The sequence below is a fragment of the Hetaerina americana genome, unplaced genomic scaffold, assembly GCF_022747635.1.
Source record: "Hetaerina americana unplaced genomic scaffold, ioHetAmer1.1.p SCAF_5, whole genome shotgun sequence".
NCBI classification, from domain to species: domain Eukaryota; kingdom Metazoa; phylum Arthropoda; class Insecta; order Odonata; family Calopterygidae; genus Hetaerina; species Hetaerina americana.
In genome coordinates this window covers 86,510,734-86,530,051 of record NW_027287095.1, presented here as the reverse complement: position 1 = coordinate 86,530,051, position 19,318 = coordinate 86,510,734, and the positions used below count along the sequence as shown (strand labels likewise).

The following is a 19,318-nucleotide window of genomic DNA, read 5'->3' as shown; positions in this document are numbered from 1 at the left end:
ATTTTTTGTTGTAATAACCACGTGTCACATCAAGCCACATGAATAATCATGGCTGCTCAACTTTCCTTGTTGAAAATTAAAAGTTGTGTCTAGTAGGTACAGACCCAGTATCTAATAATAATATTATTTATCTCCTTTTATTTTTGTTTATTATCCTATTTTCTCTTTTTTTGGCTTTTTTATTCTATGTAAATATTCCAATACTAATTAGTTTCATGTCTTTTGATCATTTTGAACTGACTAGGCATGCTTGTGTAACAAACTAAACAAACAAACTAGCCATTTATGCGTACCTGGTCTGAAAATATCTTTCCTGTTTCACCAATGAAAACTCTTCTTATGTTCTAAATTATATTTCATTTCTCAATGACGAGCATGCACCTTTTTCTAATTAGTATCCGCACGTAAATGTTTTCATGATTGCAAAAATAATCCATGTTTTTGCCTATCTTTTTGTAAAAATGATTATTTTGGCCAATATCTAAACAATTAAATAGTCTTCCTCTGTACCAGATATTTTTGGTCCATATTTCACAGATGGCGCATAAATAATTCTAAATCAGAGAAGATGGCTATTAAAAACAATAGACAAAAGGCAGATATACATATATCACTGTAACAATAACAGAAGATATAAACATATATATATTTATATATATAAGTGAAACCATCCGACCTGTCCATGGAAGGTGAAGGACCACCATCAAATGTGCACCAAACTGTTCGACTATCTGCCTAAACATTTAAAAATTGAAACAAAGATTTCACGATTCAAGAATAATCTATTTGCATATCTGGCCGATGAGTTTTATTGTAGTGTGAATGAATATTATGTAAAACTTAGGCGTATATGTCCCAACTGTATTGGTATTTGAGAATTATGTGATCTATATCCCAATGTGTCCTATATACCTGTTAAGTATTCTTGATACTGTGTCTGCTGGACAAATAAATATACTATTATTACATTTTTGAAATATCTTGTGTGCTCTATTAATTTGGTATACCTCATGCATAAAACATAACTTGGCTGGCATTAAAGTAATTTAGTATAAAGGTGGAAAACACTGAAAATCAAACCTCCTTACATAATCAGACAAACATGGTTTCATCTACTCTACATTTGATACTGTTAACAAAGCAACTCAGTTCGACTGAAACAACTTCAATGGGGTCTCGCTCAACTTCATAAAATTGCATCTTGAGGAACAAGAAAAACTTAGTAATTTCATCAAATTTTATAGTGGTAGGGCTGATTCAATCCCGTGTGTGACATCTTCAAGCCTGAAGATTTTACATACCACCAACTCATAATTACAGTGTAACACACTAACCACTTATAACGGCTGCCCCAAATTGGTTAAAGATATCAAACCCAAACGTCAGCGAGTTTGTCATGTAACTTCACTTTAATTTTATTTAATCAATTGCCTCATTTCATTTTACCCCTATTGCAAATAAAACTCAATAAGTTACCAGTATCTATAAAAACAATCTTTCAATAATCTTTGTGTCTTTCATTGATTAATTAGCTGGAGTGACTTGTGGCAAAAAATAACTATCGCCAATATGCACATCTTATCTGTGATTGGTGTGTTTCGGAGTGAATTCTGTGAAAATTAGCAAATATTTTTATTATTCTTGTGATGAATGAAATAGGTGACCAAAAACAAAGTATTCCTCTGAAATGTCTTATATGACTGAACGATGAGCCAGTGATGTGGTGATAAAAAAAAATACCTCAATCTCGAGCATTAATAACAATTAATGTTACCCTTTGTTAATGAGCCCAGTGTCATAAATACACAGTTGCTTTTCCATCAGGCATGGATTCATTGCTCAAATGTTATCAAATGGGGAATAACATTTGTTGAGCAAGTATGTATTTCAAGCATGTATTCTACTCGTAAGCAAGCATATACTCCTCAATATTTGGAAAGGAATACTTTCAATGACAAATTATACTTCCGCAGTAGTACCTAATTAGAATGACATCTGCCCATGCATGATAAAATACCATAACCTATGTGGGGTTACGCTGTTATCCCTTCTGGAAGTTGCTCAAGAAATTTCCTAAAATGACCATTCGATAAATACAGAAATCTTACATCAAGCAATACCTTGATTTATCTTCAAAACACCCTATTCCATCACCTAGTAAGTCCCAGGACCAGACATTCAAAATGACAGTGAAATTCTGCAGGACCTAAGAATGTCATGGCAGTTCAGATAATACCACTCAATCATACCGGAGGTTTTCCAAGGGCACCCTCCTGTTGAATGGAAATCACCCATTGGGGAGAAAAGATGTTATTTCTTCTTGATATTAACAATTAAGTACAGAGCAATTGAGAACCACTGTTGTTGAATTAGTATGCTCAAATACAAAAAGTCAATGCTATACTTATGCAAATTATTGACAGTACCTTGATTTTACATTTTACAACTAGATACTGCAAATGCGGAGAAAGTTATGTACCAGTCAAATCACATTTTTTTAGTCACAAGAACTTTTACCCAACTTACAAACGATTCCTTGGCTTGTGTGATACCTGGAACTTCAGGGTCAGATGTCCAACATATTTTCCTTTCTCATATACTGCGATAGGAGAAAGATGTAGTCCTCAAAACAGAAGTCTGACTTTAATAAGAAATAAGCAACAGAAACAAAGCTCTTCTAGGAAAAAACAATCCATTATTATAATATCTGTATTGATCATTGTAGTATAAAAAATTTACAAATGTACCTCCTCCTGTTCGACTTTGTTATTTATAGATTCAAAATTTCCCATCAGGGTATTTGTACATAAATTACTAATCAACCTACACATTAACAAAAGTCAAACAACCTTCAACTCTGATAATATAAATCCTACAGTGCTATTAGGAACATTAGAAACATTTTACTTTTAATTTAATTAATAAAGTTTCACTGATATATTATTATACAAGAAATAAAATGACAAATATTCTAAATTTCATTGACAATTGCTTCTTTTGAACTAATTATAAAGATTTCATTGATATATTTTACAGGAAATAAAAGGACAAATATTCTTAATTTTGTGGACAATTGCTTCTTCTGAATTATCCATACATAACATGTCCTCGTCAGTTTCCCTCCATGAATGTTTTGGATGGTGCCAAAGTACATAATTGATGCAATAGAATCATTAGCAACATTGGAGACCACCTGCATAATCATAAGGTATTAAAGGCCAACAGTTGATTGATTTATTTCAGTTTCATGAGATGCAACTGGTCATTTAAATGTACAACACTAAGTGAAAGCCTATCCCAGGATTAAGCATTGGCCAACATCCCTACAAATGTCTTTTTAAATTAATATGGGAATGCCTATTTGGGTGTACAGCTAACATACATTATTTTTACTGTACCATAATAGTGTTGTCAATTTTACCTGTCTCAAGACATTAATTTAGGGTTTTTCCTGAAATGTAAATGAATTTTTAAAAATTTCAAATGATAAAAATATGACCGGCTATGCTAAATATTACCTTAAGCTGTAAAGGGCTTAATAACCCTTTGTGGCTTAAAAATATTATTTAATATAGTCAGTCTAAAAGGATGCCATAAAAAGCTTAATTTATCCTTTCCGATGAAATATGAAAGTATTGGATTTGCACTTCCAAGTAAGCACTGGAATAAACAAAAACAAATATCAACCATTTCACCTTTGACTTATGCTTCCAACAAATATCTTTCCCAGGTACTCTTCTAAAGGTTGGTAAAGAAATAATTGACACCCAAGGACTGCATTGGATAATGTATGGAATTTTAAATCACAAATGAAAGAAGAAAGATTGACAATTCACTGTAGTTGTAAATATTTCATATCAATCAGGGTGGAATTGCATGTTTTCCATCACAGTTTACACATTCTCACAAAAAAATGAAGTATTTTACGGGGAATTATGAACATTTTCTACCAAAATAAAGTGATTTGGTTAATATTCCATGTAACAATAGTGAAGATGACTGACACAACATAAAAAAACATTGGTCATAGCTTGAATCAAGGGGAATAGTTAGCATTAGGAAGAGAATAAACATAAAACAGAGATGACTAGCAAACAAGGAGAAGTTTCAATTTTGAAAAACATCATAACCAAGTAAGACAGCTTTCCGAGTGATTTTCAGGCACTTTTACCACTGTCACTCACCACAAGAATCCTAAAAATATTCTATTTATATTTTAAAGACTCACTGCATCTTTCTTTTCTTAATATGCATAAGTGAATGTAATGTGGATTCTGAGAGGTATTCTAACAACAAAGATAAACTCAAAATGTTCATCGTTTTCCCTTCTTTTACTGTACACGGAGGATACAATTACAAAATAGGCAGAAACACATGCACCATTATGATCTGTCATCTGTAGCTCACATGCCGTGCCCAAAAGGGGCTGCTCTCAATCACTCACACACGAGTTCATGGTGCTCACTATTACACAAGACACACACTTTTTATAAACTTCAAAACACACACGCACAGACATACGTTCTCTCTCTCTCGCGCACACAGACACAAATATGCAATATCATACACACTCTTCAAAATACTACCCAAAACAGAATGTCTTTGGGCTTGGTGCCAGATTTCCTAAAATTCTTTATACACCACTTACTTAACAGCAACACTTCCATCCAACTACGAAAAATGCCAATGCATGAAGATTCTCTATAAGGGAAAAAGGGATGAAAATTTCTTTTTTTTTTATAGTCAAAGACTTTTACACTTTGATACAAGTGTTTGTGGGTCTCCCAGTTCCAAATTGAAAGGCATTGGCTGAACTACATCACTGTAGCTTGGATGAACAGTAAAACATTAATTAAGAGTTCCTCTACATTGAGGAGCTTTACAAAGGCATGGTATCTTTTCATCTTCAAGGGGAAATTTGTAATCATACGTGATTTCCTCATTCACATTAATCTGCTGCTTCGAGTAGATCACTATTTTCTTCTGGCTCTCGATGGTTATGATTTTTGCATAGCAATTTGGCTGAAAAGGAAAAATGAAAACAATAAATGTACTGATTCTGGAAAGACGCCACTAATCATATCAATGCATTTCAAAGCTCAAGTGGTGACACATTCTCGAGTTGAATACTCTGAAATGGCTAAATTTGCCTTGCCCAATCAAAGGGCAATGCTACTGCAAATTAGGCCACTGATAAATACAAGCAAAACAAAAATGCTGTCATAAATCAATGGTATATTTAGAGGCATATTCAAAGAGTAAGGGCTGTCCCGGTCATAAAAAAATGCATTCGATAGTTTTTACTGATGACTTCAGTTTCCTACACATCTACTTCACTTCCCTACATAATCACTGTTCACTTCTAAAAAATATTATTAGCAACACCAACTAAGTATTTAGGTGAGCTGAACTACAACTCACCTCTAGCTAGGTATATTCTTACACTATCTCATCTTCATGGTTTTCATCTTCCCAATAATGTGAAATTAGCTTAACTCCTATGGCCAATAATATAAAACTTGAGAGGGTTCCAATAACGTTATTTTGGTCAGTCAGTGACCATCAATATGGAGACTAGACGGCTTGACAGTGAGAAGACTTGAGAACCAAAGCACTGATCAATGCCAAGCATTGCTTCAGTACTGATGTCTTCTCGCTGTCAAGCCCCGTTGATGGTCACCCACTGACCAAAATAACGTTGTTGGAGCCTTAGAAAGTTTCTTATTTTTGTCTATAGGAATTAACCTAACTTCACATTCATAGCCAATAGCTCACATGTCTTCTTTCTCCCAATAAATGATTCAGCCATATACATCACTATTCAGCCATATACATTTTTGGACAAAATTGAACCTTAAAGGCTACCATGTATAGTAATTAGGAACATGCACTTACTGGAGGAGTGACTGTGGGGCAGAATAGCAATAATCTGGCCCGGGACAAATTGATGAATGACATTATTTCCAATGTAAACACACTGGACAACATAAACCATAATATACCCAACACTGATTTTCATACCATTTATATAAATGGTTTATCTCAGAATCTATTTGAAGCACAATTTTTACAGCCAACAGTTATAATAAACTAATAATACACAAGTTATTAAATAAAAAAATACTAATTTAAAGGATAATTTTTAAAATGTGGAATGGGAGATAGCAGTGAATTTTGGAAAGAGTTGTTTACACAGCCTTTTGGCAGGGAATATTACAAATTACCTTGCCAACCAATGTTTCTTGGTCTGACACTATGTACTCACTAGTATGCTTTTAACTCTCTTCAATCAATACAAATGATTAGGAAGCAGATGGAAATTTTATTCTATGACCTCATAGGCAAATTTGTAATAGGAATTTTTGGGGCTTTTAAAGGAACAAGATGTTGTGACATTGGGTTCTACTTACATTGCAACTGTGATTGATAAACCTTGCCAAGTTGCCACACTTGGTAGCATCAATGATGGTATCTGTATCAATCCGAAACAGGTAAGATGAGCCGATACCAGTGGCTTCATAATGACGCTCCCTTAAATCGGCCACGACTGGCCTCACAACCTGACCAACATATTCAATGACCATCTCATCGGCAGCAATTGGTTCCATGGCAAACAATCCCCAGTCGTGGATAGAAGATTTTGCAAACTTGAGTTGCTTTTTACGGAACTGCAAAGAGAGAGAGGGAGAGAATGAATCAAATAGCACCATCATTTATGGTTGAAAAATAATTAGAACATCTTTCCCCCAAACTGGTGGGAAAATTTTATTCTCAGTCCACATGAACACCATTTAAAAAAAACCAGAAATTAAAGGAAAATTGAAAAAGATCTCCTATCTTATTAGCACCCTAATTCAAATATAGCCGGAGGTAGGTAGACGGTTCAATGGTTCAAATCCCGGCGGTGTTGAATATTTTTCAGAGGTATCTCGATCCCTACTTGAGGTGCTTTGTGGAGGGCACTTTGAGTGAGTACGCCGTCCGTCGGATGGGACGTTAAGCCGCGGACCCCTTGGCGCCTTTCGTAAAGAGTAGGCTAATGCCGACGCCGGGTTTCTCTCCACCCTTCATCCTTTCCTGTCCTTCCCCTATGGCGCAAATGACCTTAGCTGTCGGTCGCCTCCCCTCAAAACTACTACTACTACGGTTCAATGTTTGAATTAAGTATAACATATGTGTAAGTCCATCTCTCTGGGATGATCGTTGCACCAAGCATCTGTAAGTCAATAGTGACCTGAAGACTGGCAGCAACATTGGTGAAACTGTTGTTCCAGAAAGATGGATCATCGTGGAAGAAATCCTGAAAGCCACATAACTTCAAAACATTGCACAATTGAAGTTTTTACAAGGAATTAAAACATGTACCTGAAATTATGTTACTTAACAATATGCAACTCTTCAACTGATTATAATCTTTTACAATCGACATTTTGAAGGAATTTTTCACGGAATTTGTGATTAAATTTTAGTATTTTATCATTTTAGAATTTTGAAAAAATCTAGCAAAGTATGCACACAATGAGCATTATTCAAAAGATCAAAGTTAAGTTATCTAACAAAGCCAAGGAGATTAGGTAATGAACTTAGGAAGGTAATTTTAGCGAGGCCTTCGTAATCACTACGATTAAACATAATAATCTAACTAGTGAATGACATGTTGAACACAATCATATTCTTAAAGGCATTTACATTAATGCACAGTTGATTCAAACTCTCTTTGGCAAAGCAATCACTGCTGCTTTCATTCCATAGTTTATCTTTCTACCGTAAAATTGGTGATATTCCTTGAGAAACTAGTTCATACAAAGGAAGATGGCAATTCTGGCTATTGGTAAGGGTACGTACACTTAAGGGCTTGTGAGTCAACAAATGGACTTTTTAATGACTAGAAAAAATTTGGGTTTGGGGTTGTTGAAATTTCATGTTCTGCTGGCATTCCTGTGAGCAGAAATATCCCCTTTCGAGGAGATATAATCTACACCTAAATCTGTTAAAATTTTTCTTAAGCCATACATATGATTCAAATGTAGAACTTTCTACCTAATCTGATGCTCGTTTGGCCTAAATTTAGGTAGTCATCATAGGTTTTATCTTCAATCTTCTGATACATGAAACAGTCCTGATGTTGAGAAACTAATTCATCATGAATTGGAATGAAAAATCTACTTTTTCAAAGTAGAATATAATTTTCAGAGCCATTATTATGTTAGACAGTAACAAAATTTGATGGGAAATACATGAAATTTACCATTTCCATATCCATCCGTCACAATCTCTTCGTGGTTATATGTAAAACAGTTTTATTACTTGTGATCTGATCTATGTCTTGTCATAGTGTGAAATTTTCTACTCAATTTTAAGAAAGAAGTATGACAGGTTTAAGTGACCAGTTACACAGTTGTGTTTTATACCTACATATTCACCATAGCCTGTAAAAGCTAGGGAGCCTGTGACATGGTGTTTTGGAGCACCAGCTGTTAAAATTAATAGAACATAAGTCTCTAAAGGTGTAATGCATTAGATCTGTAATATTTTTAGTGTTTTGGTCTCAGTATTGCAATCATTGACTGCACAAGAGAAAAAGTGACTCCTTGACAGTACATGTATCTCTGTCCAATATTGTCATTATCATTCCATCTGCATTATAGTATGGGTATTTGCATTATTTCTTCAATTTCATTTGTGTGAAAACAAATACTAGATGCTTGAAATACACTATTGGTTCCACAGAGTTTAACATATCAGGTTTCTAAGTTTGAAACAGGAGGCGAGCCTAAACTAAAACCATTGACTCTTTCAAACTGTGAAACTTATTCCACTTCTCCAAATATCAAATAAATATATTAACACTCTGGAGCACATTACCTTGAGTTGGTTGAACTTGAGCAGGTCACTGTCAGTGTCATGCCCAAAGGCTGTGAGGAGGCGCCGCTGGTTACTCCTTGCCTCTCGAGACAGGGCCTGCATCTTCCCAGATATGACCTTTGGTGCATCGCTTGCATTCCCACCAGCACCTGGCAGCCCAAGCAACTCCGAGCTTGCTTGCTGAATTGTTTGCCCATAATGATGCTGAAATTCATGAGAATTAAAATGAAACACACTTGATAGGTATGGAAGTTGTACAAATGATCAAATAGTGTGTGGTTTTGAAAAATGACACAGACTTTAAACATTAATTCCATTTCACACAGATCTACCGTACCCTATTTTCATGAAATGGTAAATAGCAATACACTGCCAAAGAATTTTAAGAGAGCGATCATAGCTCCCACCAAAAAAATTGGTCACTGAAATTTCATATTGAAGTAAAAGCAATGAAGTATGACTTTAACTGTATACACATTAACTGAGAATTGTAAGCAGAACTCATTTTTTACCTCACTGCCATTTTATTTTAAATGATATCTATAAAGGAGATATGTGACAAAATAGTGATTGCTTTTGCAAAATCACTTGGCACATTGCCTCACCAATGATTAATTGAATTATTCAATAAAAACTCACCGCAGAGAAATGAGAATATACTAAACTGATATTTTGGATGGAAAAAAGAAAGATGGTTAGAGGTAATCTGGCAATGGCTATTTTCAACATTAATTATTATTTGTATCATTGATTATCTAAAAATTTCAATTCAATCAGTGTTATTTACTGACAAAAATTACATCCAAAAAATAAAAATGATGAGGTTATACTCCAGAATGATGCAGAATTCAACAGGATGATATAGTCATCAAACAAATGTAAACTAATTCTTAAAAAATAGTGCAGATAAAAGTGACACTTGAGGTCTTCAAATCCCTTCTCCATTGATGCAACATCTGGATGCTATCATTATTAGTGAATTTTTTCATATGCCACACAATTTTTAGGGATTATCCTTTATTTTGCCTTGCTTGTGCTGGACAGTATGCAAGTTGATATTTACTTATATGATATCATCATCATCATCATCATCATTTGTGATTCAATCCAAAAATTGGTTCACTGCAGCACTTCTAATTCTTTCCCATATCCAACTCCATATGCCATGACATTATCTCTGCCAAGGATTCATTTTTGTGGGTTCCTTCCATTATATTACATCAACAACAAATCCATGTCGACAGGTTTGCCCAATACATCTTAGTTTCCTATTCATGCTCCTTGACTTCTCCTGTTCCACCCTTCAGTAAAAATGTTTCTCAATTCATCTGTTCCCCTGATCTTTAGCATTCACCTCCAGCACCAGGTTTGGAGGGCTGCTTCTCAAATAGCTCCATTTCTTTAATTCATCAAATACAGAAAATACATTGACAAATACAGAAATACCCTGTTTTTAAAATTACTGTATTTCAGCATACATAATAATAGTTCCTCATTCGCGGTATATTGCCTTCTTGGATGGAGCCATTCTCTTTTTGATGTGCTGAGCTATTTCCATTCCATATTATTATACTTCTTAGTAAGACAAGAGATCCCACTTGCTTTCCTCATGATAAAATCTACCTTAAATTTCTCACTTTAATAAGTGGAATATTAGTTTTATGTTATATCCCTGACATAAAGGGCCATTGTGTTCAGCTATGCCCACAAGTCTTCTGGATTCACTTCTATAAATGTGAGGACCGCTCAACTGCCTTCATAAAGCCTGGTTTTTTTATCTCCAAATATGTGGTCATAGAAGTTGTCTGCAAAACGATTATGCACATACTGGTTAGCACATAGGTACAGGTAGCCCTATCCTAGAATACTCGTCCATGGTATGGGATCCATATGACGTGGGATGCATTAAAAGGATAGAAAAAGGGCAAAGAAAGGCAGCAAAATATGTACACGGAAGATACAAAAGAATAGAAAGTGTAACGGAAATGCTGGATATACTGAAATGGGAGAGTTTGAAAAATAGATGAAAAAGGAGTAGGTTAGGCGCGATGCATAGAACTGTTGAAAGTGATGAAGGGTGGAAAGATTTATGGAAAGAGATAGGAAAACCAAAGTTTAATGGGAAAAAAAGGCCACAGTTTTAAAATAAAAATAAGAACGCAAAAAACAAATGAGAAAAATACTCTTTTTTTAATGGAACCAGCTGCCTGGAGGTTTGTTTGAGCCCTTTCCATCCAATTTTACGAGTTTTTAGAATAAGTGTAAAGCAGCCACTGGGTGATAAACTTCATTGGTCAGTGATTATTACACTATTTTACTTGTTTAAATACTGTTTGTATGTGATGTGCACAGTGCAAGAAGTTGTATTGCAAAAGTGAATGATGTGTTAACAGTGCTTAATTTTGAACGGTATATGAAATTGAAGAGAGCGTGATTATGGACGGAGTGCTGCGGCGATGGACGGAGCATTCTAGGTATGGTTTGAACCTAGACCTTGTGTGATGGTGAAGGTGCAGTTGGTAATCTTTTAGTTTCATTGCATAAAAAGAGCATTTTGTCTCATACCTGTTTTCTTGTGTATGTATGTACGTGCATTGTAAGAGTGACAGTTGACTAGACTTGACCATAGCCACCAGGACAATAGCCTAATTATAATGATATGAACTCTTAAATAAATAAATATATATTTCCTGTTTCCAAAGATTTTAGTGGAATGAATGTGCAAAGATGAAGCTCAATTATCACAACCATATAGCTTGCAAACATAAGCAGCTAGAAAATCACATTAATTATCTGTATGATCATATTACACTATCCTAGCATGAGTTCTCTACCAAGTTTGCAGGCTCACAAGTACCTATTGTGCAATCCACGTCAACATGCAGTGGAGATCAGATAATGGTCTCTAAAAAGTGAAAATGTGATTTTTTACTGTTATGTGGTAACCTAACATTTAAGGTCAGTTTTGGATGGATACTGACTGAACACGGCTACAATTGTACCCCTACTGGATCTCTTCCTCTCTGCTGCATATTACTCTGTACTTATCACTGCAATAATAATTCCTGCTGTCCTTCCATTTCAACTTCTACAGCCTTAAAATATCTATATTTCGTCTCTCCAAATCCCACTTCACGTTTTCTTACTTCTGCCTGTGGCATACTATTTCATTCATGAAAGCACATAATCAGACATGCTCGCTGAACTGATCAAGAAAGTACGGGGTGCACTAAAAGGTACTGATGTAATCACTTTCGCTTTTGAATGTACATGGTTTGCCGTAATGTTAAAGGTATGACACTATTAAGAGCCATTGTCTCAGATGCTTTCTTTGTTTTGTTGAGTGTTTTTAATCCTCTTCATTTGGTAAAATGTTTCAACGATCTTTTCCTTAAGTTATTTGTGAGGAATGCTGTGGCGACCCAATTCTTCTTACAACCAAATGGTACCACATAAAAGAATTCACGGCAATCATGCTCCAACTAATAACCTTTGAGCTTATTATTATTAACCATATTATTTAAAAAGCTTTAAAAAGTAATCAATTTACTTTGCAACCTTTCTACATTGTCATTCTGGATTGATATTAAGATTGGCTTTAGCTTTTTCAGATATATCTTTATTAGCCTCAAGTATTTCCCTTGTAATGTATTCAATCTTTATCAAATCTAATTCATAGAGGCTCTTTAATCTCACAAAGGCTAAGTTGTCCCAATATCATTCCAGACGTGTGCGCAAATGTACCTGCACAAGCATAACACAAATTTGGAAATGATTCAGCACTAGTTATAGCAAATTTCTGGGAAATCCCAAAGAAACTGCGGGAGATGCCGCAACAGTAACTTTTAATGGAGCCATCCACTAATGTGCCTTTCAATGCAACAATTTCAGAGTGTAAAAACCATTCCAAAAACATCCCGGTCAAGGCGAATGATTTTTACACTCTGAAATTGTTGCATTGAAATTTCTGGGATTCTACAATGGATAAATATTGATGTGTGTACCAGATAATTTTTTTATATAACTACAATTTTCTTCATGTTAAGCATTAACATCAAAATACTTGACCATTTTTACTTGATCTCAGTATTTTTCATTAACTGCAATCTAAAAAATCAGAGTTCGTCTTATGGCCTGGGAAATACAGTATTCATTTATTCTATGAATTGAACTTGTTTTTGCAATTACATCCAATCAATTTTTCACTGCTAATATAGATGTTTTCATTTACTGCATCACTACCTAAGCTATATCCTAACATCAGGGCTTTGTTTTGATTAGCATAATAGAATGAATAATATAAAATATTAATACTTATTGAAGGACGGTATTCAAACGAGAGGACAATAATGTGATGCCAGCTTCCGTCTACCAACCAAAGTAGCAACAATGACTTAGTTTCGTTGCATTGCCCAGAGAGCAGGTGATCCACGCTTATAATAAATTGTGTATTTAATAGATATTTTAGGTCATTACAAACTCCAAGAAAACTCCAGCTATGATTGCACCAATATACAAGAATATTTCATGTAATTGAGCAACAGGGGAGTGAGGATTAGGTAGATGCAGTGGCTAATGTGATAGCTTCCCACCTAGTGGCTCCAGGTTTAAATCCCTGGGGTGCAGGATTTTATAGAGCACCCTAATCCCTTTAAACAAGATTGTTTTTAGTGTCAAGCACTTCAAGAAAAGTAAGCCATCCATTGGATATGACATTAACTTGTTGGACCCCTTGGTGGCTTCCACTAAAGTCACCTATTCAAGTGACGTTCATTACCTAATGGCACAAATTTCCTCAGCTATTGGTAACCTGCCCTGATTGCAACTAACACCGAACAGGTGATTAGGAATAACACTACTCCATTATATTATGGCAAGAACTTGAATTGAGCGAATTAAAAAAATTAATTAACTGTCAATTCATTCAAATTCATTTCTATTCCCATTGCTGAGCAATATCCAAACAGAGTAAATCATATTTTGATGGCATCAGGAATGAAAATTAACAAAATAGTTATCATCAAAACAATATTTCAGGAATAACAAGATTATAGGATATTAATTTTTAGTGAAGGAACCACAAAGAGTATCACGGTTAGAAGTAGGAATAAAATATATAACAGAACTGTTATTATAATTGGCAAAAGGGGTTATGAGATTAAGTTAATGTTTCGAAGGTCATATTAATTAACTAGTTAACATGACTTATTTCTACCAAAATCATTAATCATCTGAAATGAAAATTTGGATACCAACTATTTAGAAGTGAAACAAAATCATTGCAGAGTAAAATAATCTCACTACAAAAAATAACTACGGACATACCTTATGCTTTGCCTTCTCTTTCACATCGATCTTGTAGTATCCTTCAGTCCTGGCACAACCTGTAGTATGCACCCTATGCTCATCTCTTCTCCTCTTCTTTGCCGGGGATGCTATGTCAGTAAGTGCAAAGTGGTTAAGGAACATAAACAAGCATTCTCAGCGAGACCAAACAGCTGTGAAATTGATGCATGAACAAATAAATCTTAACACATTCATATAAACATGAATTATTGCAAAATTATCTTCAAGAATTCACTCCAGAAATACCAAGTTTGGAGAAACTTTCAACAGCCCAAATACATCTAGTGAAGCTACAGGTCTGGAGATATGTCCTAATACTAACCTCATCAATGCATGAAATTGTTATCTCAAGGCTAAAAGGCCAGTTTTTTGATCCCTCTATTTTCCCTAAGGGAAGCTGGTAAACAAAAATCACAGCTTAGGTGAGGGTTTTCAATGCACTGGAATAACAGAAAAGTGGACGGTACCAGAAAAAATTGTTGTCAATAGTGGGCAAACAAAAATCCCAAAGTCGGTAATAAGAGGCTTTACTCTATGAGTTGTTGCAGGAGTTCATTCTAATGGAAACCTCGTCAGTGGTACACAGAACATTCTAGGTTGAAGCAATGCTTTCAATATACGTATATTGGTTCAATTAACCTAAATTTTTTTAAATTTATGCCTTCTAGTTATATGAAATTTTGCTCCCATCTACTTCAAACAAAATCATAAGTCTTAACACGGAGGAATACATTTTTTAAATTTATTTTTCACGATGAAACAAGGTATGTCACTAATTGAATATTGGAGATTGATTGGAATTGGCTTTAAAATGAACTGACATTGCACAAATTGCCATTAAGAGAGTGAAAAGAAGAGAAACCTCCCTTTCTCCAACGGAAAAAAAACACAGATATACAGATAAAACTATGATTGTTTAATGAAACCATATTGAAAAGGATATTAGAATGATCAACCCAATGGGTGTCATTCAGCCAGTAGCCTTGCGCATCATCAGACAGCATCATCTCGTAGCTAACTTTTAGATAGTGAATGTCTTCACTATCAATTCCTTTGGTCAGGAATTCATAGAGAATGGTCATCTCTGACATTATATCCCTCTCCTTGAAATCAGGCTGGACCAACTTGGGCTTCAGTGGCTCCTCTTCCTTAATTGTGCCAAACCACTCATTCCATGCCTTCGGCCTCTTGCCCTTGGGTGCCGCAGGCAGTGGCAGGTCCCAGTTGGACTCCTTGAGTACAGCCTTCCTCGGTGACTCCAGTTGAGCAATTGCTTTCTTGGATGTTGCTTCCAGTGAAGCCTGGTATGTGCGATCCAGAAGCAATGATGAGTCCTCCGAGTCACTCCTGTCGGCATCCTCCGGCACGGCAGGAGCCCGGCAGTAGCTGTGCTCGACTGCTATCTGTGGTGCAGGTGACCCGGCACCCTCCTCCATCTCACCCACCTCCATCGCTTCCTCTAACCGCTCCCTCTCCCTCCGAACCAGCTCCATAACCTTGGCATCCCGGGCTGACACCTCCCCGTTTACCACATGAGAGGGAGTCTCAACTGGGGCCTCAGGGGGCTCCAGCTTCACTGGGGGGTCAGGGGGTTTCTTGGGTGCCTCTGCCACTGGTGGTGCTGCAACTGCCGCCTCTTCTCCCTTCTGCTCCACACCCCCTAGGGCCACGAGGGCCTCCGCAGCAGAGTCCTCTGAGATCAGTTCCGTTTTGGGCAGGGGTATGTCATCCAAGCAGGTGATGGGAACTTGAAGGGGCTCCGCAACATCCTCAGTCTTCTTTGTACCAATTGGCTCTGGAGGTTTGCTCTCGCCAGCCTCCTCCTCCTCATCCCACATCTCCGTATCACTGACTGGCTCCATAGGAATCGGTGTCATTCTTCCCTCAGGGGTGGGTGGCCTGCAACAGGACGTGCACAAGGATGTGGGCGTGATAATTGATCATCAGAGAGGTCTATGGATCTTAGAGGTGCATGATCCAATATACCGTTAAATTTATTTTTTTAGAACTACTGGAAATGCCACAGCAGTTACATTAATGAAGTCACATACTGACCAAAATGCGGGAATTTTACAATGCCAAAATCATTTGCCCTTAACTAGGATCCCGCTCATTTCAGGATCTTATCCTGGTATCTCATTCTTTACGCATTAATGTAAAATGTAATTGGTCACCTAAGTCTGTACTGGGGTTCCATTTAAAGGAGAAAAGCAGAGAGCACATAAGACAGACCCCCCTCAACCATCTTAATAACTTAAAAATCTTAATAGGCAGGGTGATTCAAAATTAGGATTTTGCTTCCAAATGTAACATATATGATATCATTTTTAATTCACCATTAACGTAAAAAAAAGCCATGTGCTTTGGAGATCATGGTGGTTTTTTTGAGAGAGAGAACAGCAAAACAATGATGTCTACATTATGGAACTTTCCAGTTTGTCAATGAATTATTATGATCAATATCTCGGGAAAATTTTTAAAATAAAAAATACATTTGCAAAGCAAAATGTTGAATTAGTGAGTATATTACATTATTAAATAAGTATTTTCAACATGAATCAAATTGTTCATGCAGTAAATTATATGCTGCTTTTAGTGGGAAAGTTTGACTGTGATGTGATCAATTCTAATTCACATTTAAGCTCCCTAAAATAATATTTCCAAGCATGAGGAGTTATTCCTTAAGGTATGGCTTATGCAATATTACTGTAGATTATTAGAGTCTTTCTGATCCTTAAAATTCAAAGAGGCCTATTACAAAAGTTAAAGGTTGGCTAATCTTTTAAGGATAGCACAATAGTTTTTGCTGTTCCTTGTTTCCTGATTTGCAACTGATATACTCCATGCTTGAGCACCCTCAGTGCAAGAACACAATTCAATCCCAAGAGCAAATTTAGCAGCTGCATGGAGGAGGACAAACTCATGAATAAATCTTTAAAAAAACATCGAATACATCTTAAAAGTATGACCAACCTAGCCTTCCTGAGCATATCCAATTCTGATTCAGCCAGTTCCCTTTCCACCCTGATGCCTTTCTCTGCGCCCTCCATCTCATCATCCTCGCCTTCACTCTCTGAACTCGAACTGCTCTCCGAGGATGATGAAGAGGAAGACGACGATTCAGACGACGATGATGATGAAGATGACGACGTTGAAGATATTGATGTGCGGGACCTGAATGATTCCTCATCGTCTTCTCCATCACTGATGGAACTCAAATCAGAGCCATGATCCAGAGGATGCCGAAACACTGGGATGGTGGTGTCAGCCTGTCAAGAAATTTGGAGAGTTTAATATTTCCCATTGAAGACATCCAACATATACCACAAAAATTCAGTTAACTTTGAATGGATTGCTTGAGATTCTCATTAACTTTGCTTTTTACGACTGATTATCATCGCATGCAAATCACAATTGTCCTACAATACAACCAGCAATGACTACAGTCCCTAAACTGACTGGATAACTAAAACTGAGTCGTCACCCACTACTCAAGCCCTCTCAAGAATTTTTCCCGGGCACATTTGCAAAAGCACGGATTCTTAACAGGGCTGTGTGAAGCATATGATTTTTCTTAACTCAAACTGAATATCAAATGATCCTCATTTGGCAAAAAGTAATGAATCAAATCAACCAATGTTTTTCTCTTGAGGCATATTAGCAGTTAGCTAAAAATTGGGCAAGTGTGACAATGTGAGCCTCAGGTGAGAGTTATGCAATGAGTAAATATGTGGCATTATGAAGAGGCACAAGACAACTTAATATCACTTTAACCTATTCTTTTTCAAAACCAAAATCACATGTTTGATGGTGGATATGGCATTTTTATAGTGATGGGAATCACACAATAATTTATCTTGAATATAAAATTTTAAGTATGGCATGATATCCTAAAATGATACACGGATTACAATTTCCAAACGCTTAGAGAGTGAGAGGATACTCTCCATAGATTTGATTTCGCCAAGGTTTGATCAATGTTTCACCTTACAATGCATGCCCCCTCAAATAACCTGAGAGGTCACCACAGAAATTGATATCCTTCCCAATGCAATCCAATAGGTCTCATATATATGGAGTTTGGTGGATGCTCAATGATTTCACACTGCTACCTTCATTTCATTTGACTGCATCAAATAAACCTTCAAAAGCAAGTCTTAAGGTACTCTTGTATGAAAATAATAATGAATACCATTACTTTATCTCATTCTATCTGACCATGCCAAAGCAATTACAAATCTAGATGATATCCCACACCAGGAAATGAGTTCTTTAGGTCACATGTAGCACAACATTTTTTGATGTGAGCGCTCATTCTAATATTGTAACAATCTCTCTAATTAACTATAAACCTTTCATCTAGTTTTTCCTTCCTTACACACCATAGTACCATGATCATCACAGTACTATTTCATTGTACTGTAACTCAAATCACTGGAAGGAGACATCTCTGTGGTAAAATTATTGGAATTAAAACAGTTGAGCATTAAGGTTCATCATTAAATCATTAGTAAACAACCATTTAACTAACATGTAATTATAATAGATCTAGAGCATAGTAGAGAATCACGTTATTCTACCAATTTTAAACGTAGGTTTCGCATGGTCCCCAATGCCTATTATTTATTCCCAAGTTCATATCATTAGAACTTCCTTTTTCTCTATTTTTTACTTCTGCCAGCCTTAATCCTGCCTTTCCCTTACCCCAATTTTCCAGCGTTCTCCCATTGAATATGGCATTTGACAAACCTACACCTTTCGATATCTTTGCCATTTTCTGATTTCACCCTCTGCCTCTCTTAGACCACCCCAATTAAATCCTGCGCATTTGTCTCTTTCTCTACGAAACTTATTGTTCAGCTCCCAAGCATTCTCCTCCCCCCTTCCGTGTCCACATTCTTCCATTTTCTTCTTTTATCCATCCTCTGCCATGACCCATGGCTTCTTCATTCTCTACAATTCCCATCGTTTTCTAGCTGCTCTTTTTATTCTGTTCTTAAGCTCCATTAAACTTTCTCCAATATTTTTCATTCCTCTTACCTCACTTTGATATACTTAAAGTTTCCTTTTGTACTCTTTCCTATTTAATCCGGTTTAACCTTCAAGA

General features: G+C 36.0%; 1 protein-coding gene across 2 annotated transcripts in view; it reads right to left on the bottom strand.

Moving 5' to 3' along the window:
• Nucleotides 1-3,668: 3,668 nt before the first annotated feature.
• Set1 (SET domain containing 1) overlaps nucleotides 3,669-19,318 on the bottom strand; it is a 30,083-nt gene continuing 14,433 nt past the window's right edge. For both annotated transcript variants that reach the window (XM_071592374.1, XM_071592375.1), the window contains exons 9-14: nucleotides 17,185-17,480; nucleotides 15,155-16,110; nucleotides 14,191-14,312; nucleotides 8,866-9,069; nucleotides 6,411-6,668; nucleotides 3,669-5,022 (exon numbers count right to left, since the gene is read on the bottom strand). In XM_071592374.1, the coding sequence (XP_071448475.1) occupies nucleotides 4,849-5,022; nucleotides 6,411-6,668; nucleotides 8,866-9,069; nucleotides 14,191-14,312; nucleotides 15,155-16,110; nucleotides 17,185-17,480 (2,010 nt within the window). In that variant the 3' untranslated portion in view covers nucleotides 3,669-4,848. The remainder of the gene's footprint in view (nucleotides 5,023-6,410; nucleotides 6,669-8,865; nucleotides 9,070-14,190; nucleotides 14,313-15,154; nucleotides 16,111-17,184; nucleotides 17,481-19,318) is intronic.